General features: G+C 66.4%; 2 protein-coding genes and 2 long non-coding RNA genes across 14 annotated transcripts in view; 2 read left to right on the top strand and 2 right to left on the bottom strand.

Annotated features, from left to right (window-relative positions):
• The window catches only part of AATK (apoptosis associated tyrosine kinase), a 33,970-nt gene extending 10,261 nt beyond the window's left edge, over positions 1 to 23,709 (top strand). For 2 of the 8 annotated variants that reach the window (XM_058703927.1, XM_058703928.1), the window contains exons 2-14: positions 6,707 to 6,840; positions 9,749 to 9,896; positions 12,179 to 12,258; positions 12,742 to 12,860; positions 12,979 to 13,144; positions 13,966 to 14,099; positions 16,263 to 16,347; positions 16,443 to 16,564; positions 17,824 to 17,973; positions 18,432 to 21,042; positions 21,177 to 21,324; positions 21,455 to 21,640; positions 22,639 to 23,709. In XM_058703927.1, coding sequence (XP_058559910.1) covers positions 6,707 to 6,840; positions 9,749 to 9,896; positions 12,179 to 12,258; positions 12,742 to 12,860; positions 12,979 to 13,144; positions 13,966 to 14,099; positions 16,263 to 16,347; positions 16,443 to 16,564; positions 17,824 to 17,973; positions 18,432 to 21,042; positions 21,177 to 21,324; positions 21,455 to 21,640; positions 22,639 to 22,679 — 4,124 coding nt within the window. In that variant the 3' untranslated portion in view covers positions 22,680 to 23,709. Of the gene's footprint in view, positions 1 to 6,706; positions 6,841 to 7,099; positions 8,348 to 9,748; positions 9,897 to 12,178; positions 12,259 to 12,741; positions 12,861 to 12,978; positions 13,145 to 13,965; positions 14,100 to 16,262; positions 16,348 to 16,442; positions 16,565 to 17,823; positions 17,974 to 18,431; positions 21,043 to 21,176; positions 21,325 to 21,454; positions 21,641 to 22,638 lie in introns of those variants that run through there. The other 6 variants (XM_058703932.1, XM_058703933.1, XM_058703930.1 and 3 more) reach the window with 5 other exon arrangements.
• LOC131497564 (uncharacterized) lies at positions 100 to 828 on the top strand. Its single transcript, XR_009255014.1, has 2 exons — positions 100 to 208; positions 553 to 828. It is a non-coding gene; the product is annotated as an uncharacterized LOC131497564 (long non-coding RNA).
• LOC131497563 (uncharacterized) lies at positions 2,994 to 6,707 on the bottom strand. The gene is made up of 3 exons (XR_009255013.1): positions 6,454 to 6,707; positions 5,284 to 5,380; positions 2,994 to 3,295 (listed from the first exon to the last, which is right to left on the bottom strand). It is a non-coding gene; the product is annotated as an uncharacterized LOC131497563 (long non-coding RNA).
• A 1,010-nt stretch (positions 23,710 to 24,719) lies between the features above and the next one.
• BAIAP2 (BAR/IMD domain containing adaptor protein 2) overlaps positions 24,720 to 25,204 on the bottom strand; it is a 62,919-nt gene continuing 62,434 nt past the window's right edge. For all 4 annotated transcript variants that reach the window (XR_009255009.1, XM_058703944.1, XM_058703947.1 and 1 more), the window contains one exon: positions 24,720 to 25,067. Coding sequence is in view for 1 of the 4 variants with exons in the window: in XM_058703944.1 (XP_058559927.1) it covers positions 24,998 to 25,067 (70 nt within the window). In the remaining 3 variants the exon portion in view is untranslated. The remainder of the gene's footprint in view (positions 25,068 to 25,204) is intronic.

The raw sequence follows: 25,204 nt of genomic DNA on the forward strand, positions 1-25,204 counted from the left end.
GGAGGGTTGACGGGCCCCGCCCTCGCTCCTTCAGCATGGCGCCCGAGTACTGCCTGTGTCTCAGGCCCCCAGGGATGTCCCCTCACGCCAAGCCCGTGGGCAAGTGGGGCTCAGCGTGGATGGCTCAGAGGGGCCATTGGTGGGTCGTGCTTTTGGAGATGGCGCCCGCCTGGGTGAGGAACGGCCTGGAAGCTTCAGACCCCTGAAGGTTGGACAGGGTCCTGGCTGTGCTGGTGGCTGCTGTGTCAGCGGCCTGGCGGCCTGGGCGGGGCTGGGGAGGAGGGTCCAGGCCGGGACAGCCAGGTGGGTGCTGAGAGGGGCAGGTGCGGGAGGGCCGCCCCGGGGCCCAGAACGCGGCTCAGCCCACGTCCCTTCTGTACGATGCCGGCGTGGCCAAAACTCAAGTCCCTGGAGTGAGTCCACGGACTTGAGGACGGAACCAGGGTCGCTGCCCCTTCTCTTGCCTGATTAAGGCCACCTCCACCTTCCTTCTGTGTCCCCATCATTCCCGGGGGAGACCTCACTGACCTCTGGCCACGTGGCTCCCCCAAGTTTGGACAGGGTGTGGGGGGCCGAGCCCAGGACTCGGTGACGCCGGGGCCCTGTTCTGCGTGCTCTGCGGCCGTGGGGGTCTTTCCAGACGGAACGATGGGTTGTGAGTGATAATTACAGGAGATGACACACACTAGATTCTAGAGACCGAGTGCTCGGCAGCGGCCGTATGGAATGTGCCAGCAACGAGCAGGCGGTACGCGGGTTCTGCCGCCCCAGACGGGCACCGCTCACGGTTTGAGAGATTTTCTTCCAGGTGAATTTTTTTTTTTTTTTTTTTAACACAACGGTGACCTGGATTTAGGAGCAGTCCTGCCTCTTGCTTTCAACCTTATCGACGTGTGACTGACATAGACTCAACCACGCCCGTTGACGGTTGGCCCTCGGGAGACCTCACGCTTGGTCTGGGGGGCCCCACGACCCCTTGGCCGCACAGTCACGTGACGGACACTTGCCCGGCGCCCAACCGTGTCCTTGTGTGTCTTCCTTCTTCTGAGTAGCGTCACGTTGAGATTTCCACTTTGAAAACTTCTTCAACTCACTTTCTCTGGCTCCTTTGCAGATACACCGTTTTGTTCAATCCTTCCTCACTGGTGGACTTTTGCGACATTTTTGTTATTCTTAGAACCGTCACCGTAGCGAATGCGTGGGACGTGTGTCTGTCTTCGGAGTCAGCGCTCTCATTCCTCCGTTCATTTATTCAGGACTTGTGCGCCCTCCGGGTTAGTCTCTTGGCTGAAATTCCCAGACAAGGTGGGGGCGCCTGGGTGGCTCAGTCGGTTGAGCGTCTGACTTCAGCTCAGGTCCTGATCTCTCGGTTCGTGAGCTCGAGCCCCGCACGGGGCTCTGTGCTGACAGTGTGGAGCCTGCTTGGGATCTTCTGTCCCCCTCTCTCTGTCTGCCCCTCCCACCCAAATAAATCAACATTAAAAAATAAATAAATTCCCAGACAAGGAATCACTTGGCCAACGAGAAGCTCGGTCCCCAAGGAGCTGCACCCACATCTCTGAACCGCTTTCCAGTTGATTCTCCGATTCTCGCACGGGGAGCCTGGCGGCTGGTTCTGGTGCCCTGGCTTCAGCCAGGACGGGGGGTTCTGGGAACTCGCTCAGGCCGGAAGCGGACTTCGTGTTTCGAGTTGTGTCTCTTTGATTACGGACCAGGCTGATCGTTTCCTTGCAGGCTTTGCTTAGTCTGTTTGTTTGTGTTATGGGGTCTTAACGTATTTTTTTTTTTTTTATTTTCACTGATGGTGGGCCCTGTAGAGTAATGCTGCCAGTCTTGTGACAGGTGTTCTGTAAATCGTTTTTCCTGGTTTGCCATGCGCCTTGAATTTGGGGCTTTTATGGAACATACGTTTTTATGGAGCGAAACCCATCGATATTTTGTGATTCCCTCCATTGCTCTTAGCTTAAACATTCTTTTCCACCAAGAAGCCTGGTGTCTCCCTCTTTTCTTCTCCGGTGCTGTGATTTGACTTCCAGATGTCAGTTTGAAGTTACTGCGGTGTGTGGGGACGTGGCTCTTCCCCTGCACGGCCCCTCCATCCCGCCATCGCCTGTGTTCTGTGTGGGGTCTTCTGGCCGGCCGGCCTGGCTCCGGGCTGTCCCTTCAGGCCCTGGCTCCCCGCATCATCCCGCAGCAGCGCGTGCGTGCTGGTGACAGTCACCACTTTTCCACGTGTCATCAGCCACAGACACACGGCCACCCCCTCTCTCTGCTTGTTGTAGCTTCTGTCACCAGGTTAGAGTTTCATCCCCCTTAGGGTCACAGGACTCGCTGACAGAGGACTGGTGGTGGGGGCGGTGATCTAGGTCATGTGACAGTCCCGCCCAGACACCTGTCCCCACCTGATGGCAGAAACAGGTCACATTTTCCTTTTACGGGAAGCCCAGCCCGGCACCTGGTTCTGTTCTGACCTGTGCCTTGCCCTTCTCCCGCCCAGCTCCCGAGAAATGCTCTGTCCCCTTCGCAACCTGGAAGGGAGACCTCGGTACACAGCAGGTGCCCCATAAATGTGAGGCACTGCTCCTAAACGCGGCTGTACAGTTTTCCAGAATGCAGTGCCTCCTCTGGGAAAGCCCCGGCTGCGCTGGACCGTGGTGCCCGGGCCACCAGGCCATCGAGGAGGCGTCCCGTTCGGGGCAGGGTGGAGGCTGACCCGTGGACGGTGACAGGACCTGGGGTCTCTGCCTCACTTTCTGTGTTGCTTCTGCAGTGGATGGAAATGTTTTCTTAAACGTAACTGGCGGGGTGCCTGAGTGGCTCATTTGGTTGAGCGTCCGACTCCGGCTCGGGTCATGGTCTCGCGGTTCGTGGGTTCGAGCCTCGCGTCGGGCTCTGGGCTGACAGCTCGAAGCCCGGAGCCTGCTTCGGATTCTGTGTCTCCCTCTGTCTGCCCCTCCGCTGCTTGCACTGTCTCTCGCGTCATATCAAAAATAAACAAACATTAAAAAAAATATGTAACTGGCAAAAGACGGTCCAGTGCCATAAACGGCCCCTGCAGGAGGGCATGTGCAGAGGCGGGACCGGGACAGGGTGGCCGGGATGCTGGCCGGTTCTGGTCGGCAGAGCCAGCGCCCGCGATGACACGGTGCCTGCTGTGTGCGCGGTAGCTTTTGCTGTCCCTTCTCACGGGCGTGTCCATTTCCTGGACGTGTTGGCTTTGACGTCTCGTGTCTTCACGTGAAGGAGCCATACTCTGTGGTCCCTTCAGTGTAGGTTCACGTGCTTACAGCAGGACCTTAATGACAACAGAAAAGCCCCTTTTATGCCCCAACTGTGACCTGCTCAGCCCGCAGGGCACTGAAGGTGGCAGGGAGGGCTCTAGCTGCTGCTTTTAGGAGGCCCCCCTGGGGTTTTCCTCTAGAACCACCCCCGCCCCTACCCACCCCCACCTCCTACAGCTGCCCCCAGGCTGTAGCCGCCCCTCAAGGGGTTTGGGCCCACGGTTCGACCTGTGCTTCCGGCCACCCACAGGCCCTGCAGTGTTCCAACCCTGTTTTCAGTGAGCTTGCTCCCTGCCCCTAGTTCTGCACACAGAGGGGAGGCTGAGGGTGGAGGCTGAGGGTGGAGGCTGAGGGTGGAGGCTGAGGGTGGAGGCTGAGGGTGGAGGCTGAGGGTGGAGGCTGAGGGTGGAGGCTGAAGGTGGAGGCTGAGGGTGGAGGCTGAGGGTGGAGGCTGAGGGTGGAGGCTGAGGGTGGAGGCTGAGGGTGGAGGCTGAGGGTGGAGGCTGAAGGTGGAGGCTGAGGGTGGAGGCTGAGGGTGGAGGCTGAGGGTGGAGGCTGAAGGTGGAGGCTGAGGGTGGAGGCTGAGGGTGGAGGCTGAAGGTGGAGGCTGAGGGTGGAGGCTGAGGGTGGAGGCTGAGGGTGGAGGCTGAGGGTGGAGGCTGAGGGTGGAGGCTGAAGGTGGAGGCTGAGGGTGGAGGCTGAGGGTGGAGGCTGAGGGTGGAGGCTGAGGGTGGAGGCTGAAGGTGGAGGCTGAGGGTGGAGGCTGAGGGTGGAGGCTGAGGGTGGAGGCTGAAGGTGGAGGCTGAGGGTGGAGGCTGAGGGTGGAGGCTGAAGGTGGAGGCTGAGGGTGGAGGCTGAGGGTGGAGGCTGAGGGTGGAGGCTGAGGGTGGAGGCTGAGGGTGGAGGCTGAAGGTGGAGGCTGAGGGTGGAGGCTGAGGGTGGAGGCTGAGGGTGGAGGCTGAGGGTGGAGGCTGAGGGTGGAGGCTGAGGGTGGAGGCTGAAGGTGGAGGCTGAGGGTGGAGGCTGAGGGTGGAGGCTGAGGGTGGAGGCTGAGGGTGGAGGCTGAGGGTGGAGGCTGAAGGTGGAGGCTGAGGGTGGAGGCTGAGGGTGGAGGCTGAGGGTGGAGGCTGAGGGTGGAGGCTGAGGGTGGAGGCTGAAGGTGGAGGCTGAGGGTGGAGGCTGAGGGTGGAGGCTGAGGGTGGAGGCTGAGGGTGGAGGCTGAGGGTGGAGGCTGAGGGTGGAGGCTGAAGGTGGAGGCTGAGGGTGGAGGCTGAGGGTGGAGGCTGAGGGTGGAGGCTGAGGGTGGAGGCTGAGGGTGGAGGCTGAGGGTGGAGGCTGAGGGTGGAGGCTGAAGGTGGAGGCTGAGGGTGGAGGCTGAGGGTGGAGGCTGAGGGTGGAGGCTGAGGGTGGAGGCTGAAGCTGGGCTTCCTGAGGTAGTTGTGCCCCGCAGCAGCCTGTGCAGCCCTGCCGGGTGGGTGGCTGTTGGACCAGGGTGCCTGCTGTCTTCCTCAAGGACCCAGCGGGCCGGAAGCCCTGCCCCGGGCTGCAGGAGCAGCCAGGAGAGGGAGGTGCAGGATTGCGTGTGCAGGTGGGGGCATCTGGAGAAGAGCGTGCTGGGTGCCCAGTGGGTCCCCATGGCAGTGGAGCGGCCTTGAGGGCTCTGGCTGCTCCCTGGGGGGTGCGGGATCTCCAGCCCCGGGAGGAAACGCCACCGGCCAGCGCCTGTGGGCCGTGTGCTATCAAGTGTTGGAGCCCAGTGCACGACTTTCAACACGCACACCCGACTTGGCCTGCAGAGGCCCTGGGAGGGTGTCCGCTTTGCACCCCTGGGGCACCGGGACACGGCCTGTGGCTGCCCTCCACGCAGGTTTCCTCCTGGTGCAGGCCCGGCCGGTTTCCCCTGCCACGGTGGCCCCATCCTCCTGGCTCTCTGGCCCTGCCCGGCCCCTGCTCCCTGGGCCCCTCTATCTCCTGTGTGGGTGTGGGGAATGAGCTTGGAGACCTGAGCGGGAGTCTAGGCTGTGCTCGCCATCTTTCCAGGCCCTCAGGCTCACACTGCCTCCGGGCAGCCCTCCCAGATGCCACGTTAGCTTGGGTTCCTATGTCGGCACAGAAGGCACGGGGACAGGGGCACGTCAGTCGGAGGTCAGCTCTGCCACCCTAGGCAGGCTCCTCACTTTCACGGAGCCTTCGTTTCTTCCTGTCCATCGGGGTCAGGCCTGAGGGCCACCTCAGTGACCATTTGGGACCCCCGAGGCCCTGCTGAGACTGGATCTGACCTGAACTGATGGGCTCGGGATGCCAGGTGGGCTGGGCTGGGTGGCAGGTTGGGGGATCGGCCACTGGGGGCTGAGGGGTGGGGATGCTTGGTGTGTGCAGAGGAATTGGGGGCAGAAAACCTCCAGGGGCCAAATCGGGGATGGACAGACAGAGGTCTTTGGGGGAAGGGGGTGCAGTGTGACAGGACAGGAGGGGCAGGCCTGCCGTGCCCGCCTCTGTCTGGGGGACGCCTGGGCTGGCCCTGCCGTGCTGGCCCGTGGACACCAGATGAGCAGAGCTTGGGGGGGGGGGGGATGGGGGCAGCTCAGAGCCCTGGCTTGGGGGCCACCTGTATGTGTTGGGGGGGCACGTGATGCTATCCTGGCACGTCAGGTTCCCCATCTGGTGAGGGCTAGCCATGAAGGGGCCCTTGTGGACCAGGTGCTGCAGAACGAGGGGTCACTGCTGTTCCCAGGACAGAAACTGGGTGCTTCAGCAAGAGGGTGACTTGGAAAGGCCAAGCCACATGGGGGGACTCTGCTGCCCCACGGCTGTAGCGCCACCTTCTCGGGGCAGGGGGGTCCCTGTGCCTCAGAGGCCAGACGGGCCTGGCTCATGGCTCTGGCCCCCAGCGGCACAGAGCCTGGCACGTGGCTGCCCCCACACCTCTCCCGCACAGCGCGCCCTGAGGGTCCCTCCCTGCCCTTGGGGTCCCGCAGTGTTGGCGGGTGCTGTCCTCGTAGCTTTGGGGGCATGACAGCCCCTGGGGCAGGCTCCGGAGAGGGGAGGTGGGGTGACCAAAGTCTGGAAGATACGTGGAGGGCAGTTTCCCACAGCCCCGAGACCCTGGCCTCGTGGAGGGGCGTCCGTGACCCCCACAGTTGGGACCTGGGAAAGGCTCCAGCCGCTTTACCGGCTCCGTGTTCTCTGAGTGAGGCCGCAGCGGCACCCAGTGGCCGTCCGGGGAACTGCAGGCTCCGGGCCACGGCGGCCGCTCTGCCCTGAGCCCCGCGGCTGTGCCTGTGGGTGGCAGGTCTCAGAGCAAGGGTCAGGGCGGGCTGGGGAGTCAGGGGCTTGGCTGGGCCCTGGGTGCACCTGGAGGGACAGGGTGAGCCTGGGGGGCCGGAGCCTTGGAGGCTGCCCCGTGACCCCCTCTTCCTCGGCAGACGGCGCCCCCCTCAGTGAGCTCTCCTGGTCGTCCTCCCTGGCTGTGGTGGCCGTGTCCTTCTCCGGGCTCTTCACTGTCATTGCCCTCATGCTGGCCTGTCTGTGCTGTAAGAAGGGTGGCATCGGGTTCAAGGTGAGGGCCGGGGGCCCAAGGGGATGCGGACGGGATCCCAAGGGTTGGGCTCTCTTGTGCCCACTCGGCACTGAGCCTCCCTCCCCTGGGGGGCTGCCTACAGGAGGGCCGTGGAGGCCAGCCCACTGTCTCCCCCATTTTGGACCCCCTCTGTGTGGGCATGTCCCAGCTCAGGGCCAGGCCACTCAGTGCCGCACATGGGTTGGGCACTCTGGGACAGTGAGGATGGGCCTTGCAAGGGCTCACGGGGGGCTCCTGAGCCGGTGTGGGAGGGGGCTCGCTTCCCCAGACGCCCCTGACTCCCCAGTGGAGGAGGAGGGCTCTTGGCCCAGCGGTCCTCAAGTTCCTGCTCATTCGAACCGACAACAGGAAACCAAAGCCACCCAGACACGCTTTCCCTGCACCAAAACCACCTTGCCAGCCGGACCTGGGGCATCTTCTACCCCACAAGGTGGGGATCGTGTGCCGGAGCCAGAAATCAGGGTGACCGTGCACAGAGGTAGTGGTCGTTGCTACTCACGGAGCATCAGCTAAATGTACGGCCCCGTCTTCACTACGGCCGCTCCCCAGAGTTACATTCCCAAGGGTCCTGGGCTGAATTCTGGGGCCCCCTCCTGAGGATGATGACTGAGGGGTACCCCCTGGAGAGCTGTCCCCCCCACCCCGCCATGTCTGGTTGCAGCTCTGAGCGGGGAGGACCAGGGGGAGAAGCTGGCAGTTGAGAACCCCAAGCAGAGGCTCCCTGCTGCCCCCCCCACCCCGCCCACATGGGTCGAGTTCCTGCCAACTTAGCAAATAGTGGGCTGGGCTGTGGTCATTCACCCCCTGCCCTGGGCTGGAGGTCGGATTCCTGGGCCTGGCGAGTTGGGGAGGGGAGGGGCCGTCCTGTGGCACCCATCAGTGTCCACACCAAGTGGCCCACACCCCGTTTTAGAGAAATAGCGCCCCCCCCCCCGGTATGGCATGTCACGGAGTGGGGGCCCGCAGGAGCTGCCCACCTGCCTGGTGAGGACGAGGAACTTGCCTGTTACAGAGGCCACCCTTCCAGGCCCCTCAGTGCCTCCGTGGCAGGGCTGTGGCTCCTTGCACCCTGCCCTGGCTAGACGGTCTCCCTGACCTGCGGGCACCCAGCATCTGGGCCAGGCAGGATCCTGGGGCCAGAGCCGTGAGGTCATGGGGGGTGGGGGGCGGGGGAGCCTTGTATAGGTCAGCCCCTCCTCAGGGTACTGTGAGAACAAGGCCCCAAACAAGGACCAGCCTCGGCCCCTCCTACCCTTGCCCTCCTCACCTCCTGGAGAACATGGTGCCCAGAACATTCCAGCCCCAGTACGTGTTGGTGGGAGGGCCTGCCTACACCGGGGGCTCCTGCCTGGTCTCTGGGGGCCCAGGGCTGGGCACCCCCGTGGAGCTTGCTGGGAGAAGGGGCCGGGCAGCGATGCTCACACTGTCCTACTTGATTGCCCGCTGTGCCGGAACCATCCAGCGGGCTGTCGGGCAGCACCATCAGGTATGGGCTGGGCCAGGCCCCGGTGGGGTGTGTGGGCCTACAGCTGCAGTATCCCAGGGCCCCGAGGGTGGTCTTGAGGGCCCTGGGCAGGGGGGTCGTCGCAGGCACCGGCCCCTTCCCCCTGCCCCCGATGTTCTGTCCTCTCTGGGCCAGGACAGGGGCTGGCCCACAGGGACACCAGCAGGGGGTCTCCAGTCACCCCTGGAAGCTGAGAACACAGAGACCAGGGGAAAGGAGGGTCCTGGGGTCACGCAGCACTGAGGGAGAAACCTAGGCCCCCTGGCTCCAAGTCCAGCTGCCTGTCCATATGGGTGGGGCCCTCCAGGCCTCAGTTTCCCCACCTGGGCAGTCCGGTTGTGGGCTCCAGGGAGGAGAGTTGCTGTTGTTTCAGTAGGAGTTGTTTTGCATCAGGCTCTGGGTTTCTGAGACTTTGGCTCTCCTCTGGAATGTGCTCTGGACCTGGGGGGAGGGGTCTCCCCCATAGAGAGGTGCAGCAGCGGCATTTCAAAATAGCAGCCAGCCAGGTGGGGCCCAGCCCCGGGCTGCCCAGGCCAGGCTCTTAAGGAGCCCTGGGAGCGGGTAAAGGCCCACCTGGGTCAAGGTCCAGGGGGACGGCTGAGGAAGGTGGCAGGGTGCCTGGCCTGGGGGTGGAGGGTGGGGGTGGGCTCCCTGCTCTGGGCACTCAGGAAGGCTCTTTGTCTGGAAGGGGTAGGGGCACTTAGATGCCCCTCCACTGGGGCGGGGGGGGGGTGGGTGGTGAGGTCCCCCCCATCCCCATCCTGTCCCCACTCTCCAGCCCTAACCTTGAGGTTGAGTTCACAGGCTGGGCGGGGCTCGGGCTGCAGTGGGGAGGGGTGGCAGACAGAGGAGTCGGCGGGAGGGGTGGGGGGCTGACTGGATGGGCAGGGGCAGCTGGCCTCAGCCTCTCGGTCTCCTGTCTCTGGCTCCACCGCCGCCCCCCGCTGGTCGCTGGTCGCTGGTCGGGGTGGACCGGGCTGGGCCAGGCGCTGCTGCCCTGGGGCTCATGGCCCCCCAGGCTTGAGACTCTGGCCTTGGGAGGCTGGTTTTCCTCACAACCAACCAACCAACCAACACAAACAGCAGCCCTCTGGCCCTCTGGGCAGCTGGTGTCCCTGGTCCCCTGGAGGGGGAGGGGCTCGGAAGGCCGCGTGTCCTCTGCCCTGAGGAGCGAGAGGAGGGGTCCAAGGGGCAGCCGGCAGGTGCCCCAACTCTAGGTCAGGCCCCCAGCCCGCTCCACCCCCAGGTCCAGAGGAGGTGAGAGCTCCGTCCTTTCTGAGCCTGCCCTGTGCCCTGTGACCGTCCCCTCCCCTGCCCTGCCCTGCCCTCGTCCCTGGGAGTCCTGGCGCTCCCCGCGAGCCTGGCGCCCACCTACCGCTGCAGGAGTTTGAGAATGCCGAGGGGGAAGAGTACGCAGCAGGCTTCTCGGCACAGGGCTCCCCTGCCTCAGGGGCTCCGAACGGGCCAGACGTGTACGTCCTGCCACTCACCGAGGTCTCCCTGCCCATGGCCAAGCAGCCGGGGCGCTCAGGTGAGTGAGCCCCCCAGTAGGCCCAGCTGGTGTGCAGAAGGTGCGACTCGGGCCTCAGCAGCCGGTGTCCCCCCCCCCCCCCCGGGCGGGGGTGGCAAAGGGCTGGCGTGTGCCCCCTTCTGCTGGGACCGGGGGCGCCACGGGCAGGCCTGGGTCAGCCTGCCGGCCAGCTCCCCACCTGGGGGCTGCTGTGCGAAGGGGTGGCCACGGGGTTGAGGGACCTGTTGCCCTGGTCCTGGGATGGGCTGCCCGTGTGCAGGGAGGAGGGGCTCCTCTGCTGTCCCTGGACGCTTGACCCCAGACCACCCCCTCAGCTCCGGCTGGCCACGCCGGCACATGGGCCCCATTGTGCCCAGTGGGTGGGGCCCACCCACTCGGGGAGGAGGGGCTCTTTGGGGCTCCCTCTGTGGGCGGGGCTGTGAATGGGCCTTTTACTCAGGCCTTGGGGGTGGGGCAGGTGCAGGCAGGGGCCTCCTCCCATAGTAGCTTCCTTGCCTGGCCTCCTGTTTGTTCCCCACCCTGGGGTCTCCCCACCAGGGTGACCACCCACAGGGCCGATGTGGGCCCGAGCTTGCGAGGTTATAGGTCAGCATCCAAGCTGGGCTTTGAACCTGCCTGCTGGAGGCCGTCCCTGTGGAAGCCCCCAAGTGTGTCTGGAGCCTGGGGTGGGAGACGGTCCCTGGCTTCATTGGGTTCCATGGCAGCCTGATCTCAAGTCGTCTCCCTGGAGCCTCCTAGGCAAGGCCGGTGCCCACCCCAGCTCCTCCAGGGGCACCTTGGGAAGGCTGTCAGGCCCCGGGGTGGGGGTGGGGGGGGGAAGGGGACAGCCTGTTGCTGTGGTCATGAGCTAGCCCACCCCACCCGCTCTGTTCCACACCTTCCCAGGCCCGTGACCCTGAAGCCCAGACTTCATCAAGGGCTGCGGGCCCCCAAGGCACTGGTCTGGGTCCTCAGCCCGAGGGCCCAGGGTTCCATGGGTATCACCACCTCCACCCCTCCGAGCCGGAGTCAGGCAGGAGCCAGGGCCTGGGGCTCAAAGGCATGTGCACATCTGTTGACTGGCCCAAATCAACACCCCATGAAACCCTGAAGGTAGACACCCTGCTGTAGGAGGCCCCCCCGACCTTCCTGGGTGACCGTGGGGCCCTCTGAGCCTGTGCTGACCCTAGACACTGTAACTGGTGGGGGAGCCAAGGGTCATCCTAGGGGACACTCCCTTCCCCCCCATGCCTGGGCCTGTCACCTGCAAGCAGTGTCGGGGACCTTGAAGAATCTTTGAGACTTGGCTTCTCCCACCCCTCAGGGGACTGTCCCCGAGGGTGGGGGGCCGGGGCGTAGGAGCGAGCGGCCACCGCCGGCTTTCTCCATTTCTGTAGCTCACGTGTAGTTCTGTAGGGTTCCCTGTCCCTGGGGACGGGAGAGACTTCAGGTGATGCCGGGGTCAAGGGCTAAAACCCTGAGTAACAGGTATCACCTGGACCTGGAGAATGTGGAGGAGCCCGCAGGCTGGGGCCCGGGAGCCCCGAGACTCGGGGCCCGTGCAACCCCCACCCTCACTTCTGCTCAGCATCAAGGTCAATATTCCCTGGGAGCAGCCCCCCACCCCCGAGGCTCTCCTGGCATCCCAGGCCCAGCCCTGTCCCCTGGGCCCTCAGGACAGCTGGCGTGGGAGCAGAATTCGGGGAATCCCTTGGGGCACAGGGCACGAGTGGGTTCAGCAGCCCTGGCCCTTCCTCTGGGGCCCCCACTGACCCTTCCTCCCTACTGACCTCACCCAGCACAGCCTGTAGGAGAATGGGCCCTGTGTGCTCCGTACAGGGCTGTGCCAAGCAGACCCCAACAAAGGAGCCTTTGGTGTGCCTGGTGCTGGAATGCCAGCCTGTGGCAGGGGTGAGGGGACGGGCTGCTCCGGGGCCCTCCTCCCCACGGGCTGGGCCCCGGCCACACTGCCTGCCTGGCATTGCCTGTGAGCCCGTCCTGGCTCCAGGCCCTGCTGTCTTCAGCCTGGCTCGTCCCGGTGGCCTAGGGGCACAGCCTTTGCAGACCCAGGAGAAAGATGCCCGGACGTGACTTGGAGGTCTGCAGCTCCCCTGGGAGGCAGGCACCCTGTTCTTGGTGGCGGCCCCCAGCTGCAGCCCCGGCTCTGGGGGTCTCAGGGCAGCTCCCCAGAAAAGGCCAAGTGGACAACCCCTGAAGGGGCCGCCGGGTGAGGGAAGATCGGGGCAGTGACTGCCTGAGCTGGGGTCCCTGAGCCCCCCACCCCCACCCCCACCCTGTTATAGTGCAGCTGCTCAAGTCCACAGACCTGGGCCGTCACAGCCTCTTGTACCTGGAGGAGGTTGGCCACGGCTGGTTCGGGAAGGTGAGTTGCTGACCCTGGGGTGGGGTGGGGGAGAGGGGCTGACCCCGTGGGCCCCTCTCTCCCCTGGCAGGCAGAGGGGCAGGGTGGAGGCCTGCTTCTCCTGGGAGCCACCCCAGCCCTGGGGTCCCCTCCCGGCGGGGGGGGGGAGCCCTGCTGTCAGATGCCGGGAGGTACTTCTGAGAGGCGGGGGTGGGGGGGGGCAGCGTCTCAGTCCTGGCTTCTCCCTGATCCCCAGCCCGGGTGGGGCAGCAACAGGTCCCTCTTCCTCCCTGCAGACCCCCAGAGAGCTGAGGACAGCTGGGGGGCTTGGGGTGACCACCAAGAGCAAATGTTTCAGCTGGGAGGGTCCACCCAGGAGGGGCCCAGAAGCCCTTTTGCAGATGAGCGTAACGAGGCTTCCGGGCTCGGGTTCAAGGGGAGAGAGGAAGAGCAGGGACTGGAGGCAGAGCCCGGGGGGCCGTGGTGACGCCCCCGCCCCCACAGGTGTTCCTGGGGGAGGTGAACTCGGGCATCAGCAGCACCCAGGTGGTGGTGAAGGAGTTGAAGGCCAGCGCCAGCGTGCAGGAGCAGACGCAGTTCCTGGAGGAGGCTCAGCCCTACAGGTGGGCGGCCCCCGGGGCCGGCTGGGGCGGGGAGGGGGGGGCTGGGGGCACGGGGCGCCGGGCCCCCGTGGACAAAGCCGAGCTCTGTGCTGTCCCTGCTCCTCCCCCACCCCTGCAGAGCCAGCCCCCTTCCCCGCCCGCCCGCCCCCTCCTGCCCTGAGTTCGAGTCAGGGGGGCAGCCTGTTGGCTCCCGCAGGGCCCTGCAGCACAGCAATCTGCTTCAGTGCCTGGCGCAGTGCGCGGAGGTGACCCCCTACCTGCTGGTGATGGAGTTCTGCCCCATGGTGAGTCCCCGCTGCCTGGCCCTCCAGCCCCTCCGCCCCGAGCTTCTGTCCAGGATGTTTAGGAGGGCTCAGCCTCCCCACAGAGGAGGCTTTGCTGAGCTGGGGACCCCTCCTCACCCTCCCGTATGTTCCCCCGGAGGTGGGCTCTCTGGGGCAGAGGCACCTGCAGAGGGGAGGGGGGCTCCAGGTCACTAGGAGGGTGGCTGCTGGGTCTGGGGCGGGCCCAGCCGCCTGTCCTGCTGAGTTGAGCCAGTTTCCCGAGTCCCGCTTACCTCACCGGCGTGTTCTCCCGCCCGTGACTGCCTGCACGATGCCCCCAGGGCCCCTTCCCCCCAGACAGCTCTGCACCTGCTCTGAGCGGCCCTCGGCACACATGGGTCCCTGCAGCGTGCAGGCCCCCACTGTCTGGTTTCTGGACCCCTGGCGGTAGCCGTGACCCCCCGGGGCTCCCCCAGCACAGCTGGGCCCTCCTCAGGGATTTGCCAGCTGACCCTCCGGTCGCCTGCCCTGTGTTCGCACCCGGCTGGGCGTCACTGATCAGATGGCCTGTGTGCCGCTTGCCAGCAGTGAGGTGGCGAGCCTATGGGCCCTGATAGTCTGCACACGGGACGTGGTCCTCCCGGCCCCGCAGGGTTGCCTGGGTCTGCAGGGACAGTGGGGAAAGCCCCCTCTGACTGTGGGGTTGTCCTACTGAGAGCCGGCCACTAGGGGGCGGGTTTGGTGGCTCCTCTGGGTAGCTGCACCCCCACGTAGTCCGCAGGCCCCGGGCGGGAGGGGCTGGGCGGAGGGCTGGGCGGTGACAGTGCTGCCCCTCTCGGCAGGGGGACCTCAAGGGCTACCTGCGAAGCTGCCGGCTGGCGGAGTCCATGGCGCCCGATCCCCTGACCCTGCAGCGCATGGCCTGCGAGGTGGCCTGTGGCGTCCTGCACCTGCATCGCAACAACTATGTGCACAGGTGAGGGGGTGCGGGGCTGGCGGCTCTCCGGGGGGTCCCCCTGAGCTCTCTGTGCGGCCTCTGCCCCTGCCTCGGGGCTTCAGCCTCTAGGGACCATTGTGCCAAGGAATCTGGTTAAAGAAAAACCACCAGAGAGGGTGTGGGGAGGTGGATGCTTGCTTCTGCAGGGGGGCCGGCCGGCCTGGGCAGCACCCGGGGGGGCCCAAGGCCCATCCTCTGTCTCCAGGGGGTCAGAGCCACCACACTGGCCCTGCTGGCCTCTGTCTCCCTTAGACCCCGGTGGGGGGGGGGGGGGGATGGCTCTGTCCTGCTTCCCTCCCTGGTCCTGGAAGTCGGAGGGGTGGGCCAGGGTGCCCAGCGTAGGAGGATGTGCCCAGAAGAAGTGGTAACAGTCAAGCGGCAACCCCCAGCCCCGGACTCTGCCCAGGCCGTCCTCCCCAACAATGTCCCGGTGCTCCCGGACTCCGCACGGGCCGCCCTCCCCTACAATGTGCTGGTGCTCCCGGACTCTGCCCAGGCCGTCCTCCCCAACAATGTCCCGGTGCTCCCGGACTCCGCACGGGCCGCCCTCCCCTACAATGTGCTGGTGCTCCCGGACTCCGCACGGGCCGTCCTCCCCAACAATGTGCTGGTGCTCCCGGACTCTGCCCAGGCCGTCCTCCCCAACAATATCCTGGTGCTCCCGGACTCCGCACGGGCCGTCCTCCCCAACAATGTGCTGGTGCTCCCGGACTCTGCCCAGGCCGTCCTCCCCAACAATATCCTGGTGCTCCCGGACTCTGCCCGGGCCGTCCTCCCCAACAATGTGCCGGTGCTCCCGGACTCCGCCCGGGCCGTCCTCCCCAACAATATCCCGGTGCTCCCGGACTCTGCCCAGGCCGTCCTCCCCAACAATATCCCGGTGCTCCCGGACTCCGCACGGGCCGTCCTCCCCAACAATATCCCGGTGCTCCCGGACTCCGCCCAGGCCGTCCTCCCCAACAATATCCCGGTGCTCCCGGACTCCGCACGGGCCGCCCTCCCCTACAATGTGCTGGTGCTCCCGGACTCCGCCCAGGCCGTCCTCCCCAACAGTGTCCCGGTGCTCCCGGACTCCGCACGGGCCGCCCTCCCCTACAATGTGCTGGTGCTCCCGGACTCCGCCCAGGCCGTCCTCCCCAACAATGTGCCGGTGCTCCCGGACTCCGCCCGGGCCGTCCTCCCCAACAATATCCCGGTGCTCCCGGACTCTGCCCAGGCCGTCCTCCCCAACAATATCCTGGTGCTCCCGGACTCTGCCCGGGCCGTCCTCCCCAACAATATCCCGGTGCTCCCGGACTCCGCACGGGCCGTCCTCCCCAACAATATCCCGGTGCTGAGTGATGACACATACAACTCCAGCATCAGTGATTTTGTTGAAGAGGGCAGCTGCCAGCCTCCTGACCTGCCCGCCGGGCCCGCCCAGCCCCAGGCCCCCGCACGGCCGACGGGCGCAGGCCTGTCTGTGGCCCTGGTGGACGCGCGCTGGCCCCATGCTTGCCCCAGTGCCTTGTGCCCCCAGACCCCCTGTGGCCACTCAGCGGGCAGGGCAGAAGCCCGCAGCCCAAGGCCACCCGGTGGGGGTACCGATGGGGCCGCAGGCGGTCACTCCCTGCACCCACCTTGCCCTGGGCCGGAAACGGTGCCCAGCCCTGTGCGAGCAGGGCAGGGGCAGGATCCCCTGGGACACTCGGGACCTCAGTTTCCCTGCCGCTGCCCGCCTCCTGGGGAGCTGAGGGTGAGGGCGTAGCGGGCGGGAAGGAAGCCTGCAGTGGCCCTGGCTGGCTCGTGCCCGGGACGGGTCAGCAGACGTTGAGCCGCTGGGGTCAGGAGAGGGGTCCGGTAACGGCGGGGCAGTGCCTTCACGAGGGCCCTGTGGCCCGCCCCGGCCCTTTCTGGGCCTCGCTTTCCTCGTCTGCATTGTAACATTCGAGGCCCTGTCCACGTGGACGCCCCGGGGAGCCCCGTGCTGGGTGAGGGACCCGGGGCTCGGGGCAGCGGGTGGATGGGCCGCCTCTCAGACGCCCCTTCCCACCGGCTCGCGGCGATGCCCTTGGCCACAAGCGGGCTGGCCCCTCAGCGCCCCGAGTGCCCCCAGCCCGGCGCTGCCGCTGACCCCCGCCCTTCTGCCCTCCCGCCCTCCAGTGACCTGGCCCTCAGGAACTGCCTGCTCGCGGCCGACCTGACGGTGAAAATCGGCGACTACGGCCTGTCCCACGGCAAATACAGAGTAAGCAGGCGGGGCCGCGCGGGGGGTGGGGGTGGGGGTGGGGTCAGGGCCGGCCGCCCAGCACCCTGGGGTGACCCTGGGCCCCGCACCTGCAGGAAGACTACTTTGTGACTGCCGACCAGCTGTGGGTACCGCTGCGCTGGATCGCGCCCGAGCTGGTGGACGAGGTGCACTGTAACCTGCTGGTGGTGGACCAGACCAAGGCCAGCAACGTGTGGTGAGCGGGGGTCCCGGGGGCGCGGCCGGGGCGTGCCCCCCCCCGCACTCAGTGCCCGCCCTCGTTCTGTCCCCCGCCATCACAGCTCACGGCTGCCAGGCCAGGGCCCAGGGCCCGCAGGCTCCAGCGGGTCGAGTCCTCTCCCGCCCCGTGCTGGAGGGGATGAGGGCCAGGAGAGCCATACGTGCGGTGACATGCTTCTCTGTCCCACTTCGTCACCCTGTAGGAGGTGGGGCTGCTGGGCCACCTGTCGCTTCCCGGTGCCAGTGGCCCATGGCCCCGCCCCACCCCAGGCCCCGCTGACGCCCACAGACATCAGGGTTAGAGCGAGCGTGCAGGTTGGAAGGCCCGCTGGGAGCGGCAGCAGGTGCCGAGTGCCCTCCGTGGAGGGGCCGGTGATCTCCCACGACCGCCGTGTGGAGGCACCGCCCATCCTCAGCACCTGCACCAAGTGGGGCACAGACTCAGTCCTGCAGCCTCCAGACGCTCCTCTGTGGGGATCCCTGTGCCTGACCAGCCCCTCCCCCAACCCCCACTCCCCGGGCCTGCCTGTCCTCCCTCTGCTCCTAGCGAGCCCTCAGGGCCTGGATCCACAGACCCACCCTCCCTCCTGAGCATCCCTGAGTCACTTAACTGCAGCCCATCAGCCACTCCGTTCCATCACCGATCTCCCCAACCTGCCTACCCTGCCGCACGCTGACTGGGGTCTCTTAGATGGTTCTGGGCCGGGCCCCCTGACTTCTTTGTTGCCAGCTTTGTTCTGTTCCTCAGGTTCCCGGTCTCCCGGGACGGCCCGGGGCCCCAAGGAGCTGGGGGAAGTATACCAGAAGGAACCCAGTCGCCTTCTCAGAGCCCTGCCTGTCCCCCGGGCCCACTCCTGCCGGGCTGGGGCACACCTAGACTCGCCCCTCCCTCGTTCTAGCCCCCAGTGGCACCCAAGGGCTGGAAGCTTCTCCAGGCCCCCACCCCCACCCCCGGAACAGTGTCTGGCCTTCACCGCAGCAAGGGAACGAGCACACAAAGGAATAGACTTGAGTTTGTGGAAAGACCAGTGTGGTTTTTATTTGCCCAGGTGCCCTGGACACAGGCTTGGGCCTGGCCGGGTGGCATGTCCTGCCAGTTAACTGAAGAAAAGTGCTGTCCTTAGGACGCTGGGGTGGTGACAGGAGCTGCCCTGTGGTGCCCACGGCTCTGAGATCCCACGCAGCCTTGCCGTGGCCAGCCACGCCGGCCCCCTCTGATGGTCCTTGCCTCCGCAGGTCCCTGGGCGTGACCATCTGGGAGCTCTTTGAGCTGGGCGCACAGCCCTACCCCCACCACTCCGACCGGCAGGTGCTGGCCTACGCAGTCCGGGAGCAGCAGCTGAAGCTCCCCAAGCCCCAGCTGCAGCTGACGCTGTCTGACCGCTGGTGAGGACCCTGTGACGCCAGGCTGGGCAGTGTGTCCCCGTAGGAAGGTCAAGACCACGGAGGGTGCTCTGAGTGTGAGCGCCTGGGTTTCCAGCCCCCGCTGGCTCTCCCCTCCAGGCCCCATCCTGAGCCCACAAAGAAAGGAGCCTTTTCAACCAAAACTCAAACTCACCTGCAGCCGGGGCGGGGGTGGGGGGTGGTGCACTCACGGAAAAGTGCTTCGGCCCCCAAACCTCTGGGCCCACCTTGGGAGAGCTGGTGCTCTTGTAATGAGCTTGGAAGTTCTCTTCAACGTCCTTGGAGAACTCTGAGTACGAGGAGAGGCCCCCAGACTTTTCGCGCGGAGGGCCGATCTGCTCTTCTGCAGGGAAGTGGGGTCCTGGCAGGGCGGTGCCCCGGGTGCGGGGTGGGCAGGGACCCCTGGGCAGGGGCTGAGCCCCAGGCCTCCCTGCCCGCAGGTACGAGGTGATGCAGTTCTGCTGGCTGCAGCCTGAACAGCGGCCCACGGCCGAGGAGGTGCACCTGCTGCTGTCCTACCTCTGTGCCAAGGGCGCCACTGAGGCGGAGGAAGAATTTGAGCGGCGCTGGCGCTCGCTGCGGCCGGGCGGGGGTGGCGCAGGCCCTGGGCTGGCAGGCCTGGCTCTGGGGGGCGCGGGCGAGCTGGCCTCCGCCTCGTCCTTCCCGCTGCTGGAGCAGTTCGCAGGCGACGGCTTCCACGCGGACGGGGACGACGTGCTGACGGTGACCGAGACGAGTCGCGGCCTCAACTTCGAGTACAAGTGGGAAGCGGGCCGCGGCGCCGAGGCCTTCCCACCCCCCGGGGCTGCAGCGAGCCCTAGCCGCACCGCTTGCCTGCAGGAGCTGTGTGCCGCTGACGGTGCGCCCCCGGGCGTGGTGCCTGTGCTCAGCGCGCACAGCCCCTCGGTGGGCAGCGAGTACTTCATCCGGCTGGAGGAGCCGACGCCCGCCGCCGGCCACGACCCTGACTGCGCCGGCTGCACCCTCAGCCCCCATGCCGTGGACCTGCTCCCCGATGGTGGTGACCAGGACAAGGACTCGGAGGGCAGCGCGGCCGCCTCGTTGGCCATGGAGCCCCTGCTGGGCCATGTGCCGCCCCCCGAGGGGTCCTGGGGCCGCTGTGACTACTACCTGCATGGGAGCTGTGCCCGGGAACCGTCCTGTCCTCTGAGCTCGCCTTCACCCGGGACCCTCGTGCTGGCGGAGCCCAGGGAGGAGGACGCCGACTGGGGCACAGCTGCCTTCTGCCCACCCTTCTTGGAGGACCCAGTGGGCACGTCCCCCTCGGGCAGGGAGGAGATGGGGGCCACCGAGGCCTGCAGGGCCGCCCAGCCCAGACACTGGAGCTCCAACGTGTCCGCCAACAACAACAGTGGCAGCCGAGCACCAGGCGCCTGGGACCCGGGACACGTGGCTGGCTGCATGGGCTGCTGCCCTGGCCCAGAGCACACCTTACGGGCTGCCCCTGAGCTAGGCGCTCCCCTGGCCCTAGAGGACCCCACAGAGCCTCTCCTTGGGTCAAAGGGGGCCTCCTCTGGCCAGGAGCTGGGCCGCTGCTTTGGCCTTCCTCGTCTGTGTCCTGCTGAGGGCCTGGCACCGGCCATCTGCCTGGTGACATCCTCCCGGACACGGGCAGCCATTAGCCAGGCTGACAGCCCCCAGATGGAGCCCAGGCTTGCTGAGGAAGCTGAGGGCTCTGCCAGACCTCAGCTACCCCTTCCCTCTGTCCCAGCCCCATCCCAAGAGGGAGCCCTGCTTCCTGCCGAGGCGGCCAGTGCCCTCGACACCCTGCCCGCCTTGCCCACGCCTGCTGGCAGCTGGGAGACTGCCACTGAGGCAGCCCAGACCCCAGACAGCTACCGGGTTTCCCCTGAGCCGGGGGCGCCAGTCAGTGAGGAAGAGGACATGACAGAGGCCACTTCTGGTGTCTTCGCTGATTTGTCCAGCGACGGTCCACTGGCCGGGAAGCCAGACGTGACTCTGGCCTTCCGCTCTTTGCAGAAGCAGGCGGGGACCCCCGACTCTGGGGACTCCCTGGATATCCCACCTTCAGCCGGTGATGGTGGTGGCTGCGAGGCCTTCAGCCCATCAGGTATCGGCACTCCCGGCGGGCAGCCCCGAGCCCTGGACAGTGGCTATGACACAGAGAACTACGAGTCCCCTGAGTTTGTGCTCAAGGAGGCACACGAGCCATGTGAGCCCGAGGCCTGTGGGGAGCTGGTCTCCGAGGAGGAGAGCCCTGGGCCCGAGACTCAGCTCTCCACCTCTCTTGGTGGCCTTGGCCAGAAGAACCCCTACCGTGACTCAGCCTACTTTTCGGACCTGGATACAGAGCCTGACTGCACTTCGGGCCCCCAGGAGAAGGGAGGAGGTGACTTGACCTCCAGGCTAGAGCTGGACCTGGAGAGCTCTGGGCTGCGGGCCGCACAGCCCTCCCCTGAGTCTGGTGTGGCTGGGGGGACGCGAGGCACTGGTCCCAGAGAGGTGCTGCCGCTGCTGCCTGAGGACTTTTCTCCAGGGCCAAGTACATGCCCGGAGGGCCCCAGACCGGACCCTCCCTGGCCCCAGGGCCCTGCCCAAGGGCCTCCAGTGCCCAGCCCCGGGGGTTCCAAGATTTTCCTGCTGACCCCGGTCCCGCTGAGCTCAGAGAGCCACCTCCCTGAGCTCCAGGAGGCCCCAGTACTGCCGTCCGGACCCGCCCAGCCGGAACGGACAGGGAGCCCGGGTGCCCCCAGGACCCCACTCTGCCTGGCCCTGCCGGGACTGCCCGCAGCCCCGGAGGGCCGCTCGGAGGAGGAAGAGGAGGACAGCGAGGAGAGCGATGAGTCGGATGAAGAGCTCCGCTGCTACAGCATCCAGGAGCCCAGCGAGGAGAGCGAGGAGGAGGCGCCTCCCGTGCCGGTGGTGGTGGCCGAGAGCCAGAGCGCGCGCAACCTGCGCAGTCTGCTCAAGATACCCAGCCTGTTGTCGGAGGCCTTCTGCGAGGACCTGGAGCGCAAGAAGAAAGCCGTGTCCTTCTTCGACGACGTCACCGTCTACCTCTTCGACCAGGTGCGCGGCCGGCCCCGGGCTCTGCGCGGGGGTGAGGGTCCCCTCCCGCACCCTCCCCCCCTCCCGCGCGGGACGGGAGGCCGTGGGCGTGGCCGCTGCTGGCGCGGGAGCCACGTGCTGCTCTGCTCCTCCAGGAAAGCCCCACCCGGGAGCTCGGGGAACCCTTCCCTGGAGCCAAGGAGTCGTCCCCCGCGTTCCTGGCGGGCGGCCCCCGCTCCCCCAGCGCCCCCGGCCGGCCGCGGCGGGCAGACCGCTCCCCCGACGGCTCCGCGGCGGAAGAGGGTGAGCGGGGCGCTGGGCGCGGCGGGGGCGGGGCCGCCGGGTGGGCCGTGACGTCAGGGTGGGTGGGTCTGCGTGACGTCGCGGGTGGGCGGGACCACGCCACGCGAGTGACCGGGCGGCCGGCCTGCAGGTGGAGGGCTCGCGTGGGACGACGGCTTCCCGCCGACGCCGGCCCCGGAGGCCGCCCGGCCCGCTCCCGCCGCGCCCCCCAAGCAGACCGCACCCGGCCCCTTCTCGCGCTTCACCGTGTCGCCTGCGCCCGCGTCCCGCTTCTCCATTACGCACGTCTCCGACTCGGACGCCGGATCCGTGGGAGGTGAGGCTGCGGCGGGGCTGGCGGGAGGGGGGACACGGAGTCGGGACAGTGGAGAGGGCGGCCGGGAGGTTACCTGCTAGGGGCCGAGGCTCTGGACAAGCTCAGTTTTCAGATGGGGAAACTGAGGCTGGGAGAGGCGGGGTCACGCCCAGGCCCGTCTGTCCTGGCCACCTTGGCCTCGGCCTCGCCTCTCTGCCTTCTGGGGAGATGCAGTGTCCCGCCCCCGGCTGGCCCAGCACCTCTCTGGGTGCCTAGATGGGATGCCGCCTGGCCCTTGGGCCTCGCCCTCTTCTCCCTTCTCTGGAGGCACCAGGCTGGACACTGAGCGCCCCCCACTTCGCCCTCTGCCTGACCCTAGTCCCCCAAACCGGCAGCAGCCTCTCGCATCACGACCTTCCCAGCCCCTTCCCCCCCCCCCCCCCCCATGATGTGCTTCATCCGCTGCCTGCCCCTCTCCCCCTGACCTGGCACATATCAGACCCGATGGCTCTTGTCTGGAGACACAAATGACTGTGGCTAATGTGCCCAGCTCACCCCTCCCTCCAGGCTCCATTCCTCGGTCAGCCTCCGACCAGGCGGGCTCGTCCCTGCCAGGTTGACCCCCGCCATGTGCCTGACAAGTTCTTTTGCATTCCTGCCAGCCTTCCCTGAAAGCCCACCCGGGAAATGAGATCTCTCTGTCCCCAGGCAGGCTCCGTCCGTCTGGGGAAGAGCCGGGGCATTTCCTTTGTTGGATGAGCTTTGTTGCGCCTGAGCCCTGGTGAGGTGGTGGAAAGAGAAAGGGTCCGGCTCCCACCTAGACGGATAGGCAGACCCATTGCGGTGAAGGGGCCCGAGGGGGGCAGCCCCAGTGGTCATTGGTCCCTAGGCCAAGGGTGGAGGTCAGGGGGGAGTGCTGGGGCAGGGGACTCTGTCGGCTGTCCCCAGAGGGCAGGGCCCTCTCAGGCATCTCTGTCCCCGCTGTCTCTCCAAACACTCATGTGACGCCTGTTTGCCAGGCCCTGTAGCAGGTGCCGGGGGCAGCTGTAAAGAGGCTTGAGGCCCAGGCGGGCACCCTTGGAGCTCCTGCCAGGCCTGCTCCAGGCAGCAGCGAAGATGGTGACCGAGAGTGGAGACCTCGGTGTTGGTGGTCGTCAGCAGCTTCCAGAGCCTCGGTGCCCCATGCAGCGCCCCGGAGCAGGGCGGGACAAGAGGCCTCCTCCGGCCGTGTGCGCCAGTCCTGGGCTGCCCGAGGGGCAGGACTTCTCCTGGACACGGGTTTGTTGATAGCTGCTGAGGATGCCCTCTAGCCTCAGGCCTGAGCAGGTTCCCTCCGTACAGCTGCCCGTCTGCCCTGACTCTGCTAGCGGGCTGCTTGGCTTCTGAGGCCAGGGGACCGGCTCTTGGCCGGGGTGGGGGGGGGGTGGGGGAGGACTTTGCACACCCTGCCCACTAGTTCCTGTGGTGAACGACACAGGCCCGCTGGGACGGCCTCTCTCTGTCCCCTTCTCCCCTTCTGCCTGGCTCTGGGTTTGCAAGAAGAGGACCCTGGGCTTGTGTGTCCCCAGCCACCCTTACCTCAGAGTCTGTGGCTGTATTTCCCTTCGGTGACTCAGCTGGACCCGCACACCCTCCCTCCCTCCCTCCCTGTCTGGGCCAGCTCCCATCTGAGTCCACGGCTGGAGCCTGGGCAGGTGGGGCAAGGCGGGCGGCCCAGAAGATGGGGGCTTCCGGCCACACCTGTTCTAGAGGTGCCCACGGCTGGCCAGCCTGGCCCGGCAGCCCCCGCAATCCGCGTCAGGGGCCCTGCTTGCAGGGGTGGGGGTGCGGGTGGGAGGGAAGTGGGGGGCTGGGCAGCACAGGGAGTATTTTTGTAACTGCTGTTGTCTGAGCAAATGGAGGCGGGGTGATTTCAAGTTATTGTTGCCAAAGACATGTCAGATTTACTGTTGCTTTGGGGGTGGGGGTGGGGGACTTGTTTCGGGTTTGTGTTTTTTGTTTTCATTAGTCTGAGGCTTCGGATGCTGGTGCCATGATTTCCTTGTTCCTTTTTTGTTTGTTTTTTAAAAGAAATCAAGCTAAGAAAACAAGCCTTCATGCTAAGCGTGTGTTTTCTTTTGGGGTTTGCGCATAAATCCCTGGGCGGGGGTGGGGAGGCGGGGTGGTGCTGGGGTGGGGCCTGGCTGCCAGCTCTGCCTGGGAGGGCACAGTAGTCCCTTCCGCCCAATGCCAGTGGGGTGCGGGAGGGTGCCACCTACCCACCTGCCCCCCCCCCCGCCCCCCCTGCCGTCCTTGCTGCACCCTGGTGGAGGGGGACAGTGACTTGGGCCGCACCTCTCCTCCGGTGGAGGTCTGCACAGAGCAGGGGAGGGGACTGACCCCAACAGCCCTCTCTTCCTGTTCTTTAGTTGGTGCTGACTAGGTAAGAACGAGGTGGGGGTCTGCAGGCCCCTTCCCCCATGGGAAGCTCCTTCGAAGGCCTTTCCAGAGCACGGGGTCGGGGCAGGGTAAGGGTGAGGTAAGAGGGTTTCTGAGGAGCCAGGGCTTCTGTGCTTCTCCACCCCAAACGTGGGCTCTACGACCCCACTGGGCCCGTCGCCACAGCTTCTGCGGGGCCAGAGGCCTGTGTCCCACCCATGACCCATTTTGTTTCTGGTCCAGGGGTAGGGACAGGCTTTGGGCAGAGCAGGGCTCCAGGGCCCGCCCTCCTTCTAGGGCCGGGGAGGGGGGACTGCTGCCTGGAACTTGTCAGCTGGGGGTGGCCGGCCCCAAGGCCAGTCACCGCGCTGTAGTTCAGCCACAGATACAAACGACGGGGATCTCTGCACGAAGCAGCTGGGGCGCAGAGGCGTCCCCGGCCGTGGGGCCTGCTGTTCACTCCAGGGACAGGGAAGAGAGCTGGGGGCCAGCAGCCAGCCCTGGACAGGAGTGCGGGGGGCATGGAGGGGTCCCCCCGCACTGCCAGGGGGAGCGGGGCCCAGGAGAGCCACAGTCGAGGGCTCAGAATAAATCTGCGCCCCGAAGATGGTGGCGGCCTCTCCCACGTCCTCTGTCCCAGGCCTCCCACCCCCTGGGGCTGACAGAGCACGAGCGGGCACACGTGGGGCAGCCTGTTTATTGACCAGACACGTGGGGCTGGTGGAGCGTCCCTCCCTGCACGAGCGGGGGCCACTGTCGGCCCCACTCTCCTCAGCCATGGCCCAGGGGCCACCTCCGAAAACAGCCGGGGTCCAGCCCAGGCCAGACTCCGGTGGGGGCAGAGCCAGGCAGGTGAAGGAGAAAATTCTCCAAATGGGGACCACGCAGATTGTTACAAAAGAGGTTGTGTGTGTGGGCGGGGCAGGAGGGTCCTGGCGGGCAGCGGTGGGGACTTGGCCATCAGCTGAGGAGGGGGGCGGACCTGTCGTTGGTCACTGTCGGCTTCAGCTGGACGTTGGCGAAGGGATTCCTGAAAAAGAGAAGAGGGGTTTTAGTGTGGGAGGGGCACTGTGAGGGCGCAATGCCGTCCTGGGCTGCCCTACGCCCGGGGAGCCCCCAGCCCTGTGGATGGCACCGGCCTGGGCCCCCGATGGCCCAGCCTCTGAG

The sequence above is a fragment of the Neofelis nebulosa genome, chromosome 16 (genome assembly GCF_028018385.1).
Source record: "Neofelis nebulosa isolate mNeoNeb1 chromosome 16, mNeoNeb1.pri, whole genome shotgun sequence".
Classification (NCBI taxonomy): Eukaryota; Metazoa; Chordata; class Mammalia; order Carnivora; family Felidae; genus Neofelis; species Neofelis nebulosa.